Source organism: Diplotaxodon limnothrissa, linkage group LG18 (genome assembly GCF_057381915.1).
Source record: "Diplotaxodon limnothrissa isolate DT_005_m linkage group LG18, D_limnothrissa_male_GT1.1, whole genome shotgun sequence".
Lineage (NCBI taxonomy): Eukaryota > Metazoa > Chordata > Actinopteri > Cichliformes > Cichlidae > Diplotaxodon > Diplotaxodon limnothrissa.
Genome location: NC_140613.1, coordinates 18,477,073 through 18,492,924, shown reverse-complemented (window position 1 = coordinate 18,492,924; position 15,852 = coordinate 18,477,073). Strand labels below are relative to the sequence as shown.

At 39.7% G+C, this 15,852-nt stretch overlaps 1 protein-coding gene across 1 annotated transcript in view; it reads left to right on the top strand.

The window, feature by feature from the left end:
- Positions 1-15,852, top strand: part of arhgap21b (Rho GTPase activating protein 21b) — a 36,262-nt gene that overhangs the window by 7,704 nt on the left and 12,706 nt on the right. Inside the window, exons 3-9 of the mRNA XM_085377346.1 lie at positions 4,020-4,202; positions 4,361-4,382; positions 8,804-8,899; positions 9,395-9,473; positions 9,554-9,608; positions 12,639-12,665; positions 14,014-15,586. Coding sequence (XP_085233472.1) covers positions 4,020-4,202; positions 4,361-4,382; positions 8,804-8,899; positions 9,395-9,473; positions 9,554-9,608; positions 12,639-12,665; positions 14,014-15,586 — 2,035 coding nt within the window. The remainder of the gene's footprint in view (positions 1-4,019; positions 4,203-4,360; positions 4,383-8,803; positions 8,900-9,394; positions 9,474-9,553; positions 9,609-12,638; positions 12,666-14,013; positions 15,587-15,852) is intronic.

Genomic DNA, 15,852 nt, shown 5'->3' with positions numbered 1-15,852 from the left:
TATTTTAAAGTGTGTAATTAGGAAACTAAAAATAGCTTCTGTCAATAAGTTAAAATAAAGCTTCAAATCCAAAAAAAAACACTTTTTTTCCCAGTCCAAAATAACAAGTTTGCAAAGTTTACAGATGATTCAGTTCAGTTCATGAATTCACAATTGCAGTGTGCATGCTGTGGAGTGAGAGGATGTTCCCAGCTGGTAATAACCATGCTAAAGATGCGCTCTGTTATGACTTCAGCCATTTGACAGAGTGGCTGAAGTCATTTGGCTGAGTTTGTCTTTACAGGACAAAATCAGCTACACGCCTTTGATTAATACAAGTAAAACAGGACAAAATAGAATTAAAAAACAAACAAAAAAACTTTACTAATCACAAATTTGGTTGCATGTCATAGTTTTCCTATATGGTTTAGTGTTCAATGCCAATTATGCTGTTTAACTGACAGTGTATTGGTTTACTATCGCATTTCACTCATTAGCTAGCAGAACTAAAAAGGTGTTCCTTTTTGCAAGCGTGATCCTGAGAAATTTCCGACAGGTAAGCTAACACAAACGTTACAGTACAAACGTTAACATAAACAAGGTATCAATGTGATGCACTAACTGAACTCCCTACAACCGACCCATTCAGAGTCAACGTCACAGGGTGCTGGTGTTTTAAATGCTCGTGCACTGCAGTAGTGTTACTGTTTCCACTGTCACATTATTTAATTATGTGGCCATTCTTTACCCAGGGAAGCATTTAAATGGTAGGACTCAACAGTGTACAGATGCAAGGAACATGGAGAAAGCAGAAGAGTGATGGTGGGTCTGTCTTCTTGTAGATGCATTGTATCTACTGTAATCTTATCTGTCAGTCTTTCTTACCCCTCTTTTTTTAATTGATAATTTTAGTGGTTCTTACTAGAGATTTAGTCAACATTTGGGATCAATATATGGAACTGGGTTAGGTTTTACTTTATAGAGCAGTAATGGTAATATTTCCCTTAGTAGAAAAACAAAAGCATCTGAGGAAACTGAGGAAAGAAATGAGTTTTTACAAAGGAGCAACAAGTCTTCACATTTAGCTTGGTCTGAGTGTGCAGACGGTGTTGCTGGATCAAGCAGTTATTAGCTCAAACATATTGAAACACTACTATTAAAAACTCAAATACTGCATTTGTCTTTGTCTTTCCAGCTTCTCAGGCTGTCTTTGACTTTTAGACCCTTCATTCAGAATAAAAAGAACTCTTTAAAATTACTTGGTAATTTTCTAAAACCTCTAAATATTTGATATTTGCTGCTCTGGTGATTATTTACAGCACCAAAATTTGAGATGCGGGTCTGGTCACTTTTAATTTCCAACAGACGTCCACCAGATTAGCAAATGCCTTCTCAAACCTTCTCCAAACTGCCTCACCCAGTGCAAACAGTCTGGCATTCTAGTGATTCATAAATAGGTGAGAGGCATTCATTTGTGGGCAGGAAAGAGAGGTGTGTCATATTTTGATGTGGACGTTCCTTTCATGTGCTTTTCTTTGTAGCCCCTTTTTCACAAGTCATGATTTTCTTTTATGTTGCTTCCCCTTTGACCTCTTCTCACAGTTGTTTAAAAGTGGTATCAACTGTGAGGTTGATACAACTCCTCCACAACAATACCCATTTTTGTTGTTTGTTGTTTTGGTTTTTTAAATTAAGTGAGGGAAATGCCCATCTAGAATTTACTGGAATGTCACATCATTAATAACTATGCGAGTGGCAATGATAACACTGCATGGCCAGACCATGTCTAAAGATTAAAGGTTGGGAAATTATTCTCTGGACAAGTTGCTAAATCGGATCCAGTAAACTGAGGCTGACTTGCCCTGGAGACACAAGGGCAGCAGTGCAGGCATTTCAAACATCCAGTCCTATCACCAGAAACAGTCGTCTGGGCACACATTTAATAACCAGAGCTCATACAGACATAGACTTTAATGTGGAAGTGCTGGTATCACAGTACAGCCAAAGCTCATTCAAAGGAAAACCTGTTCTGCTGGTTTAATCAAAACACATGGGTGTCAGCTGCACCTGTAGCTCTGTTTCCCAGCCAGCTATTAGTGCTCTGGTTTCTTATCCTGTGTACATTTGAAACCTTTATGTGCCCTGCTTGTGATGTTGCTTGAAGTAAAATGTATTTCAAATAGTTTGTCCCTTTCAGCAATATATTGGTCAAAGTGGCCAAATAAGACTGTTAAGAAGGCTGTAGAGAACACAGTGTAACATGCCTTAACTTGGTATACACCTTCAGGCATGCATAACATTTGAGAAGAGTCAATGAGTGTGAGACAGTCTGATCAGTCTGCGAAGTACTCAAGAGTAGTTGGGTGGAAAGTTGGAAAGTTTTAGGTCTGTGCTGACAAACTGTTTTTTGAAATGTTTGTTTTGTCCGTTCATCACTGTGTGCAACAGCTGTTTGGTTTTGCTTAAAACAAACAAAAACAAGTTTTGTTTGTTTGTTTTAATGTGTACAAACAAATTCTTTCAAATTCTTTTCATAGGTTGTTTGAAAATGGATGTAATTCCTCCCAGTTTTCTGACATTTTGTTTAACATTTCTGCCCAAGCAGAGATGGCCTGAATGCAAGCTCATCAAATTCTTCACATTGTTGGGGAAAGTCTGTGCTTCAGTGGGGAGGGGGAGGGTTTGTTTGAGACAGGATGAGGAAATTAGATTTATTTATTTATGTTTATTGAGACTTTTCAAGGCTGATTGGATAGAGGTGTTCTGAAAGTTATAGTGGAGAATGACAGGATTGGTATAAACACTGGCTTGAGGTCAGTTTAAAAAAAAAAAAAAAAAGAGGTTATGTAGGACAGATTTATAAGCTGTTATGTTAAGTGACAGAAACCAGCTGTTAATTATATGACGAAGTTGTTATTTTCACTTGGAAATTTTCAAAAAGTGTGAGCCTATGGATTTTAATCAAAGCGTTAAGCTCTTTTTGTGTTTTTTAAAATCATTATTGTCGAAGTGTTTTATTTATATTTGCTATATATTTGCTATGCTATATTTATATCTGATGTACTTTTTAATGTTTGTATTTATTCTTTAAGACAATTTCAATGAAAAAGTCGAATGTATTTTGCATATACATTCTGAAAACGGTGAGAATAAAAGGACATGCTTCTTGTGTTTGTGCATCCTGTCCTCACAGTTTGACAAATATGAGGAAAATAAGTGATTACAAAACCATTTAAGGCTTGCATTCACTGGGGGATGACTTATTAGGCAAGATACTTGATAATATACCATTGAAAGTGAAAGCCACAAAGACATTTGTGGACTTGCTGAACAAACTAATAAATAATTTATCCGTATTTACATTGTGTTTTACGCAGCAGATGCTGCCTTTATTGCCAACACAAACAGTAAAACGTGCAGTGATGTGAAAGTAGTCATTTAACGACGCTGTAGATTTTAATTGTATTTATTTTTTGGGCCATCCTTCAAAAGCTAATGAGAGATGGCCCAAAAAGTGTTTGCGAACTGAAATAGTAGTGCATATTTGAAAGGAGGAGTTCTGTGTAAAGGAGGCGTTGCTACAAACACGATACCACAAAGGTGTGAAGCTATAAATAGTCAGTAAACACAGGAGTGATGTCTAAAGCCTGACATGCTCTACTCCAGCTGTGTAAATGGGATACTCTGAAATGACTTGATGGTAAACACTGGGCAACCACTAATGTTTTTCATAAGCCCATTCTCCTCTTCACTATGTTAAGCTGAAATGAATGACCCTATGCTAATGCACAGTAATTCCTCTGAAAAGGATGTTTGTTGATGTGGGAATTTGTGGTGGCTTTAACATATGATGTAGTTCTGTTTTTGTTTTTTTTTTGTTTTTAACTTTATCTTTTTATTTGTGCCCATTCCTAGATTATGTAGCTAAAAAATTCTTTTATCAGAACTATTTTAAATCTTCTTTAGAAAAAGATGCTTCTTTCTTTTTTTTTTTTTTTTTTTTTTTTTTTAAATTGCTTCTTAAAACTTTCTTTGTTCAGAGTGACACTCCAGAGTGGAGGAGCTTGGCTGATTCGGCCGCAGCGCCGTACCCAACAGATGACGAGCCATTCTCATGGCCGAGGCCGAAAACTGTGCGTTTGCATCGCACATCCCAAGGCTTCGGCTTCACCCTTCGACACTTCATTGTGTACCCGCCGGAGTCAACGCTGCACTACTTTCCGGTAGATTTCACATCTCAGAAACTTTCATGAGTTTTATTGACCTGAGTATTGTTTGCCTCTTATCACATAAGATAGCATTAAGTCAGCAAAAAGCCTAGTACTGAAAAGACTCTGACCATGAGCAGCAAAGTCACTTGAGGATTTCTGTGCTTTTACAGGAGGAAGATCATGGCCGCAGAGGTAAGCAGAAAAATTCAGCTGTTTCTTCTTATTCCTACCTTTCAGTACTGCTGAATCAGAGCAGTTCATCTGAATTGCATCCACCCTTCAGCTCTTTTTATTTTTTTATTTTTTTTCTTCTAACGTAGTGAGTAGACATAGACTTTATTTAATCCCACACTGTGGAAATTAGCTTGTTACTGCAGCACAAGGGCCAAAAGGAAGAGGTGAATTAGAGATGTATTAGAAAACAATACAAAAGTAGAAAAAAATAAATAAGAAGAACAGACTGGTAATTAAAAAAACAACAACCCCAAAATACTATATTATGTAAAGATAGTTACTATATGCAGTAAAATACACCAAGATTTTCCTTTTTTATGTGTACATAAAGTGCATTGGGTACAATGTAGTTTCTGTGAAAGGTTTGTTTAGCACCACCTCTTTCTGTCCTGCTCTGACTCTCCTCACTACACATTTTGTTCTGGCTGCTTTTCAGCCTTTTTCATGCCCTTAGAAAGAGATGGTCTCAGTTTTCAACAAGCTGTGTTTGACAGTGAGTGTTATGGTTTGGTTTCTTCGTTATAAATATTCACACCCTGTCTATGGCAGACGTATGTCAATCCATTACTGTTTTTTACCTTTTCGGTATGTGACCAGAATAACCGGAGTAGCCTGAAGTTACCAATACGTCACATGCTTTGTTTAAAGTGTGATATAGTGAAACAGAAAGTAGAGAAGAAGAGAAATTAGAAAAGTGCCTGTAATGTTTATTTGTTTGTAAGTATTTTTTTGGATTTAGGCCAGTTTTGAGGAAATGCACTGTCCTTGAGTTTTTGCCAAGTGAGACTGAAAATGTCTAGATTCAATTACTGAAACTGCAAGGAAGTATTTTCAGATCTTTCAAACAATGTTGTGTTGTCATTCTTCAATGGACACCGAGCATGTACTTGTACCTGTTGGGCTAGAATGGATTTCATTTAAATTTTGCTCCAATTATTTTGAATAAGAACGTTGGTCCATCTGCTCAACTTATTTTTGTGGGTGTCAGTAAATCTATGAGACATTTATAATCACGGCAGAGCAAAACATGTGCTGGAAAGTAGCCATGTAAATTTGCTCGCACATGTTGAAGTTATTTATTAAATGTACAAGTAATCGTTTTGTTTTCTTACAAAATGGAAAGCCCCATAAAGTCCTCGGAAGATCACGATCTAAAGTTGTTAAGTGTTAGTGTCTAGTGGCTAATATGAACAAAATCTAATATTTCTGAAGAATGTCTTTAGTGGCCATCTTTAAGAGTGTTGGTCTTTTTAAAAAGGAAATTCACCTCTGGGTATTTTTTTTCCCTTCACAGTTCAACAAGTTAGGCCAAATAGAAATTTCAAGTTGTAACACTTTACTGTTTAAATCAGAGATGTCTTTCCAAGATAATTTCTTAGGTGTTTATTCTAATAAAACTATTATGAACACTTTCTGATACTTTATACAGCAGATATTGAGCTTGCTTATTGTTCAGATATAAAACCTCAAGTAACATTACAGGAAAGCAAGGTGCCATTAAAGTATATTATTTCTGTTTCACCCCCCAAAATTGAAACACTTTAGAAGCCCAGCACTCTGCCCAGCGCTTTGCTGCTTTGGATCAGGTAAGCCGGAGAATATTAAAGAATCCCGGTAGTTTTATAATGCTCCTCACAGGGGCTCACAGGCAGCAAGAAAAAAGCCAACCTGAGGGCTTTTCAGTCCAGTCTGAGTCAGCAAGCAAACAAACATGCTGCCTCCCCAAAACGTGGAGGATAAAGCTGCACTGTCGTACCTCTGATGTTTTTTTGTTGTTGTTATGAATCAGTTTTTGACGTGTATTTCTTTATTCAGAATAAAAATACACCAAAGCAGTATTCTATAGGTTTATTTACAGTGCAACTCAGTTTTATTATTGTGCAAATGGTCCCATCAGTTTTGTGTATTTTTGCAAAAAAATCTGTCGGGACAACAGTAGGAGGCAAATTAATGTGGGAAGAATTGGATGAAGTAGAATTACTTACAGAAAGAGCTTCATTGCATAGATGACCTTCACATGAAAAGGTGATGGAAACACTAATAATATAAAACGAATCATAAAGAGTTTTCTCAAAAGTTTTTAAGTCATTTAAGGAACTTGACCTTAATGGATATGGATGAAAACAGCAAATTACAGCAACAGACTTATGTTTAAGGGTGGCTGTCTTATTGCTGCTAGCCTTTACCACATCCAGGTTAAATGTTAAAGTTAATAGAAACTCATACAAGGATGTTAAAAAACAAACAAGAGAATTGGTATATGTGAACTATCCGAAAAAGAAAATGACCTTTAGGACGATCCCCAACGTCTCTAAACAGTTTAATAAACATAGTTTTGTGCCTCAAAATCGGGTTTCGGGTTATTTGGTAATTAGACCTCAGTGAGTCTTAAAAACACTGCATCCACCCTAATTTGCTGTTGACATAACTGATCATTCAGATGAAGGCTGGTTGTTATTCTGAAGACGGAAATGTGAATTTACTTAAAACCAACAAGCCCCCCCCCCCCCCCCCCAAAAAAAAAGAATCCGAGTTATGGATGTGCTGTGGTTATGGTGTGCCACATCACCATCCATTCACAAATTGTACAAGAGTCCGCTTCTTCCCAAGACAAAGATGCTCTGTCATGGCTCGGGTCACGTTTGGGTTCACCAGTGATCTGATAATTGCTGCCTTTTACCTCATTCACAGCTCTGTCTTTTTTAAAACTGCTTATGGGGGACAGGCATTAATATTTTTGTTTTTAACCATGAAGCTAATTTATGGTGGGTTATTCAGTTTTTGCCTAGAAATTATTTTGCACTATATTTTAATAGTCTTCATTAACATAACGGTGAAACCTGCATAGATAAATATGAGTCAGCTGTGGGCACAAACTTCTCTTGAGTTTTCCTGGAGCAATCCAAACCTGTTCCTTTTTTTTCCATTTTCTTGGAAAGGTTTTTAAAGGAACACTCAAACTTTTGTGGCATGTGCATTTGTTTTTGTGTATCTGTGCCGAACATTGAGAAATGAATTTAATCTTTATCTGCACATCCACGTTTGGATAAAGCAAACAAACACGTATTTCTCAAAATACTGGTTATGCACAGGAAATGGTTTGGCGCCAACGGGATTAGTGAGGTGCTAAGCTTATGTGTGAGCTATTATACCTTGGTGACATTAATACTGCCATTTGTTTTAGTCTGTCTCTTATTCAGTGCAACTCCCAACATGCATCTAGATGTTCTTAGTGGCATTTTTAGATGGCTTCATTGAAGAAATTAGGACTTGCAACTTCTCAGAATACCACCAGATGGAGCATCTCTTTTTGGTGTAGCAGTATGGGAGTCTTGTACTATATTACATAATGTCCCCAGGATGTGATTCTGCATGAGTAATTACGGGTGTGTGGAAAGGAGGGGGAGAAAAAAAATAAATAAATTTTGAGTTTGGTCTGGTGTAAAAATAATTAGCTTTATCGGCCTGTCAGTGGCATGATCATTAGGTGTCTTACAAGATCATGTCTGAATTTCTAAACAACAACAAATGTGGAGTATTTTAATACTATCACGCCCGCTCTCATGCTGGCTTTTCTGTCTGCTCTAGTTTGGGATGACTCACTAGCAGAATGTTAACGATTGGGCCACTCTTTGGCTGTGCCCAGAGCTTTTGCTCAGTTTATAAGGAAAGAGTGGGAGTTGAGGCAGCTGAACACACTGTCACTCTACCTCGTCTTAGTTTTAGTATCCCCCCCCCCCCCCCCCCCCTTTTTTTTTTCCCCTCTTTTCTATGGCTCTGCAGCTGCTAGGAGACAGGAGCTGCATGACCAAACGGGTTTCTTTCTCTTTTATCACTGTCCCTAAAATCACAAAGCTCCACTTCCCTGTTTAATTTTTTTTCTCCCTCTCTCAATCAGTTAATGACCATGTCTATTGAAAACTGAGAAAGAATTGGACAGACCACAGCTTACGATCCAGGCATAATGTTGGTTTGCATCCTTCCAAAGCTTGTGACAAACCTCTCTGTTCTCATATGTGACAATTTATAAAGCAATTTTACGTCTTGGGGTCAGCTTGGGTTTTTTTTGTTTTTGTTTTTTTGTTTTTCCAAATTTTTAGATTTAGTTGTGAAAAAAGGGCAAAGGTTAAAAAATGAATCTACATCATAGGTCTGCTTGTACTTCGGTAAGAAATTGTTGTCATTTGTACTAAACATTTAGGATTTTCTTCTCTGAAGGTTTTATAAATCTTTTCTTTGTCAGGATTTTCTCTGTTATGAAGTTGGAAACCTCATTAAGAGTAAATTTTCAGAACTACCCTGTAATACATTTGATATGTTTTCATGTGTTTGTATTGCATATGGTTTATAAATAAGTGTACTCTGTTCTCTACTATCAGCAGGAAGGCAGCGAAATAGACTGGAACCAATGGACACTATTTTTGTGAAGCAGGTCAAGGAAGGTGGCCCTGCTCATGGCGCTGGACTTTGCACAGGTCTGTCAAATGTCAGCCAGTCATCATTATTTACCAAAAACTACCAAAAAGAGGTTGTTCATGGGGGTGTAATTTCTTGGAAGTCACAGCATTACAACAGAAGAGGCATATTACAGTAACACAGTCTGCAACTTCCTCTATGATATTGTCCTACTGAAAGCATAGGGGCAAAAATGCAAGGAGTGCAGTTTTAAGTTGTCTTGACATTCCTTTCACTGTTATGCACAACATAAGCCAGGCCTGCTGCTTTCTGCCGGGTACCCTAATGATTTTAAGGATTTTAGTCAATACGGAACCCTTCAACCACACTTATTGAAAACTTTCATTATGTTACTATGTTACTTTTTTCCTTACTAAGAAGTCATAGTCATGTGCTCAAGTCTTTACTTTCTGTCATGAGCACATGTTTCCCTCACACAAAGAGCTTGAAGTTTTCCTAGGATTCTGTCACTGATGTCACTCAAGCCTTTTCTTTTTGATTTTGTTTTCTATCAGGTGATCGAATAGTGAAGGTGAATGGAGCAAGCATCATTGGGAAAGCTTATTGCGAGGTTATATCTTTGATCCAAGACAGGTAAGACTGAGTATGAATTTGTGTGCTTCATGCTTGTTGATTTACTTGCCTTGTTTAAAACTTCTTTTGCTCCCCTGCAGTGGTGACTTCCTTGAACTTTGTGTAATGCCAAAAGATGAGGATGTACTGCAACTGGTAAGTTTTCCTTTGCAATCCTGTTTTGAAAATTAGCTTTAAAAAGTTGTTGTTGTTTTTTTTTTTTGAAAGAGTGCTCTCTTTTCTCTAGCCTTGTAATAACTTCTGTTCTGTGACAGAGCTGCTCTAGTTTAAGGTGTTCATGTCGGGACAGCAGTTATGAGATGTAGGCAAGCTAGCTTATCCCATCAGAGTTTTCTATCTAGGCCTCCTAATCAGGCCAGTGCACCCTTTCTGTCCTCCAGAAGTGCTGCTTACAGAACCGCTGAAATGGCCCAAAAGGAGCGGTAAAGGAAGCTTTATTAAAAAATACATTTAACTTGTTGACACACAGGCCAATCTAAATAGCGCATATATTTTGAGTTTATTTCATCTATACATCTGGGTTTATACAAAGTACCATGCACATTAAAAATAAACCAAGGAATGAAAGACATCAACTGTTTTTTAAAAGAAGTTTTATTCTCACCATTTGTGGATAAATGTTCTCTGCAGCTCAGCTGTTTACTTCTAGGTAGAAGTTAGATAATGAATTTATTGTTTGTAATACAACTAAAAGTTGAGTAAGTGGTTTACAAGAAGTGGCAGTGATGCTTCAAATCCACGACAGTAACCTGTGCATGTTGTTACTGTTACTTCTCAGAAAATGCAATGTTAAAAAGGACTGATTTTAGCTGAAAGCTAAATGGGAACGGAGTTCAAATATTATGGAAAGAAATATGAAACCATTAAAATTAGGTTGCTGATAGTTTGGTTCAATTTTGGATCCAGTTCCTAAAATAATAGTAGTAGTAATAATAACTTTAAAAAAATAAATAAAAAAAAATGCATGCATCAGGTGTAGATTTATTTATTTATTTATTTTAAAAGATCTCTATAGAAAGTATTCTGGCGGTGTTAGAATAGTTTGCATTTATAGGTAGCACATGCAATGCATTTTTGCTGGTTAAAAGGGCCGACATCACATTTGAATTATATCAGCTGTAGTTAATCAGTGCTTATCCTGTTACCAGTGTCAATGAAGCGGCACTGGTAACAGGAAGCTAATGCCCTCCCTCCAAGCTGCATGTGAGCTAAAAACCAGCTTTAGTTGTGGCAGCACTTTGTGATTAAGAGTCAGGAAAATGAGAAGGTTTAAACACAAGAGAGTCCCAGTTAAAATGTAAACAAATACAGTATTTTGAAGTTTATATTTTGGAATCAGTTGCTGTATGATTTGGTAATGTTATTGCTGTTATTTTAGTTTGTGAGACTGATTAACATTAATTAGCAATCAATCCAGCTTTTTCTTTTTTTTGTTTTTGTTTTTTTTGGTTGTCTCTTTTTACGGTTTTTGATTGGAGGAAAAATTGATTAGTAATGATCTAGGTATTACAAAAATGGTGGTAGTTCCAGCTTTTCACCCAAAAACGGGTGAACCCTGTGTGCTAATCGCACAGCTCAATATTTAGGGTTCATATATTGCCTTTGTCTTTGTTCTTTGTGAGTATTGCATGTCCCCAAAACAATTTAACGTGCAGAGATAAGTCCTCATACCTATGAACACTTGAGATCTCATCATTAATCTTTCATGCATGCTGCAGGCAGCTCTTTGAAGCTACTGTGCATTTTACACAGTCAGACAAAAGTGAAAGTGTACTCATCTGTTTCATATCTATAGCAAATTACTGTAAGTGCTTTGTCAAATAGCTAAAGAATACTCTCCCTAGGGGTTGTTGTTATCTGACATCCTGTTCATTAGTTAGATAATAAACGAGCTGGGCTCTCTGTGTTACCTAGAAAAACTCCTTAGGGGTCATTTATGGCTAGATTAAATTCTCATAATAAACTTGATGGTTAATTCAATGAATCATTTATTTTGGCATCCACCTTTGCAATATCAAAATCCTGTTTAGCAAATGGTCATCTCTCTGCAAGCTTCACATTTCTCCCACAACAGGCAAGTTATGTAAAACGTTACACTGTATGTATAGCATTTTAATGAGTCGACTAGAATTAACATTGTAAATATCAGAGAGAAATAAATTATTGGTCACATTCCCTTGACTACTCCCACAGTTCTTTTCTAGTAACCAATTGACTGTCACTCCACCCCTTCTCCCTGATAGGTTCTCTTTCCCTCCTGCCTCCATTTTTCCCATCTGTAATCATTCACACAGTTCAGCCTCAAACACGTGTGTTGTTAAATCCATGGTTGCAGTGTTGCAAATGGCAAACATGCGCACACGCACGCGCGCGCAAAAATATGTTGATGTAGGCACGAATAGGAACTGTCCATAAGAACAAGAGGATTATTGGAGGTGCTGGCAGCAAGACGTTACACTTTAGGAGGCAGCACACTCAGTGCTTGGAGACAGGCAGCAGTTGCTTAGCAAAGAGATGGATTGAACATTGTAGGAGCAGAAAAGGGAAGAGGACGGCACACCGTGAGAGCGGAGAAAATACAGCAGAGTGGGAAATAAAAGGAACAGGATGAATGATGAGCTGAAACCAGAAGATAAAATCAGCTGACTTCCCTGTGTTTTGAACAGGTTGATGCTAAGGGAGAGGGAGAGAGGAGGATGGAGTGGGAGGGGAGCTGTACCATCACAGCTGAATGTATAATCAGCAGCTGCTGCTTCTGTCATGTGAGCAGTACCAAAGGGAAGGAGAGGGAGACATAGACTGGAGGCACCTTGTTCAGTTAGCGTAATATTCTGGCTGAATATGGATAAAACCGTGAAGACATGAGAGCAGCATGAGAGGCAAGCTTCTGCTCTTGTCACCTCACCCAGGACAGACTGGCATAGGCAGGTCGTAACGTGGCAACCCCCTGCTTCATCTTTCCTTCTTCATCCCTCTCTACTGCCACTGCAGCTCTAGTATATTTTTAGCATGTCAAGCCCAGCTATGGCTGATTCATGTTTTCTCCCCGATGAATCTGTTTTGTTTCTCCCAACATGTGCATTTTCTTCTGCTGGCATCTTTTTCTCTTCCACCCTCTCTCCCATGATTTCTTAACGCTCTCGTTTTCTCACGCTGTGATGGCAGCCTATTTCTCTGGAGACTACTAATCTGGTAAGGAAACAGAACACTGGGTAGCCTCTTGATGTTGACGTGTTGTGCTTGCTGTATCATTTTGCATATGTCATGCGTGTGTGTCATTGTTACTGCTGGATGTTGACTTCAGGTTTTACATGATTGCTTTTCAGTTGGCTCGCATGAGTGTTTAATACTCAGCTCCATGCTCATGATTGAAATGTGTAGACTGTAGAAATGGGCGATGCACTGTGCCTGCAGTACCTGTTAGATTGAACACTTCAGTAGGCATCCAGCTGGCATCTCAGCAAGGCCTCGCCCCTTCTTCATTCTCCATGTCAGATGTCATTAGTTTGATAAAGGCCATTGACCTCTGAACTGTAAAGGGAAGAACTGAGTCAGTCAGTGATTTCTGTGAAACACACAGCTTTATGAAAGGTTGTAAGGCTGTTGGGATCAAAGTCCTCATACCTTTACAGGTCTCATGCTTTGCTGTATGTACAGTATGCTGAGTATACCAGATAAACAGCACATAGTTTAATGTGCTAGAAGAAGTTTTATGTTTAGGTTTGTATTTATTAGAAATGACTTTATTAGCATGTGTATGGAGCATGGTTTTCCGAACGTTGGATAATAACCAGGGGGATAAATATAGCAGTTTCTCTGTGAGCGATAGGAACCGGTTGTCAGTCTGAGGCTGTAATCTGTCAGTCTGAGGTGGGTAAATGGAAACATTGGTTATCTTTCCACATTTATGTCCATTTATGACAGTTTTTATGTTATCGATTTTGTTCCCATAAACCAGTCGGTTAGCTTATTAATATACTGGTGTTACAGAAAGTGTCACTGTTGGGGCTAAATAAGTTCAGTAGGCTTGTGCACCATTTGCCAATTATCTTTTGGTGTTAGCGTTTGTGGTAAATGTTTGTTTCTTGGATGGGCGAGACATTTTTCCTTATACTAAAAAGGACAGCTGTTGTGTAACCACAAGCTTGGAGAACACAGGCTGTAATGTTGTAGAAGCACCAGTACACCACACTGTACCATTTAAAAAAATAAAATAAAATAATGTGTTGGAAACATTGTTTCTTTTAGTTAAAAATTTTCTTCTTTGGTTTATATACTGTACTAGCCTCCGTTATTACCATGAGAATTCTAAATAAGGAGCAGATGAAGAGCATTGACACAGCTGAACTGCCTGAAACGCCTCCGCGTTCACTCACACTGCAACATGCACTGCCCACACACATACATGCAGTAACATTTGTAATATCACGCTTGACTTCTCTGTAAGTAGCTAGTATCGAACTGACGTGTGTTATGCACACTTTGCAATTGCTATTTGTTCTCATCTGTTATAAACATTTCTCTGTTGCTGTGTTTCTAGGCCTACTCCCAGGATGCCTACCTCCGTGGCCACAGTAGCTACAGCGGAAATGCCTGTCACATTCCTGATCCACCTTCATTATGCTACCCCAGAGTAGACTGTAAGCCTACGGGCATGGCCCAGCCGACAGACTCGGTGGGGCAGGTCTGCCGAGCGCCAACAGCACCTCCAGACCATGGGTACCGTAAGGAGATTACTGTGCCCCCAACACCACCTCTGGCATCGTATCCTAAGAGCCAAACAGCAGTGTGCATGCGCAATGACAGTGTGAGGACAGTGGTAGTTCCTCATAATACAGCCCATATGGGGCGCATGGTTCCAGCACACAGGATGGAATTTATGGAACCTGCCTTTGTTAGGGGGAGGCCTGGGTCACTGGCCCAGTATCCTCAACCTCGAAAGGCAGATGTCTATCCCGGTGGTCCTGGAATGGTTCCATATGGAGCTCAGGTGTCAAACTACCCAGGAAACCACCAGAGCATTGATTGGCGCACTTACCAGACATACAGGGAGTACATTGACAACAAAGGGATCCATTCTCATGGTAGTCGGACTATCCAGGAGAGGCTGGACAGTTTACGAGCTGCTGGTCAGGCCAGCTTTGGCCCTACTCATCACGTTATGCGGGGAGACTGGGGTCCTAAGGTGATACGGCGAAGGAGTACTTCCCATGACCGGTCATACCAAGGACCTCCACCCCACCTTCAAGTTGCCCCTCGCAGTGCCTCACAGGATCGCATGAGCAGTGCAGAGAGGATTAGTAATGCAAGGAACTGGCCCCCTCGAAGCGTGTCCCAAGATGGCCTAGTTCACAAATCCCGGGCCCGATCCACAGACTATGTGGACCCTGCAGAGCTGGCCCGGCCCAGTGACAGGAGAGGGGGATATGGAAGGGCAGACCAAGGTACGAGGCTCAGTAGGCAAGCCATTCCCAGGCAGGCCATGGTCTACAGGCCTTCTGTGGGATACAGTGGCGGTATGAGGGGGCCCCCAGTCCCTTCTCTGTATACTAAAGGACACGATTCTCTTCAAACTCGCTCTTCACCCATGCTCTCTGACAGACCCTTACATTTTGCAAAGAGTTCAAGTGTTGAATATTCTTTCGCTGACCAAAGCGTTTCAGGCAAAGTTAGCCCTGCAGGCCAAGCTCTCCAGCAACTTCAAAGCAGGGTGCAGGCTGAAACCATGCAACCTGTTGAGGTAGGCAGAGATGCAGCATTGGTAGGACTCAGATCTTCTTCATGCTCTGCTCCCAAAGAGATGCCCCAGAGGCCTAGCATCCTCAAGCCACCTCACTCAGATTCCCAGAGTCAAGTAAATGGGCAAAGCCCCTCTGAGAGTATCGTGGTTCTAAGGGAGAAGCCTCCATCTGGAAAGAACCCCAGCCCCCTCCGGCAACCCTCCTACATCCTGGCTGTCAATGACGATGGAGGTGACTCCACGGCCGATGTGGTGGCGTGTTGGCTTCCTAACGATGCACGTCGAGAGATCCAAATGCGCCGCCTTGGGGAACGGTGTAACACCTCCTGCTCCAGCAACCTGGACGAGTCTCTGGACTCCATTCCATTCATCGGTAAGAGAATCCGTAGTAAGCCTTGCTGCTGTGCTGCTGCTCGTTGTCATGGCAACAACCGCAGACCGTAGTAACATTGTTCGGACCAGTAGTACAAATACTGTAGATGGTTGAATAGCATTAGCACTATAGGCACTAATAAAAATCAGTTCACAAGTGGTGGATGGATGGAAAGCTGACTCCGATGCTTGCAGGTTAACTGACACCTATGGTTTCACTGTTAATCTGATTCAGTGTGTGTAAATATAGCGGTGGGGAGATGCAGT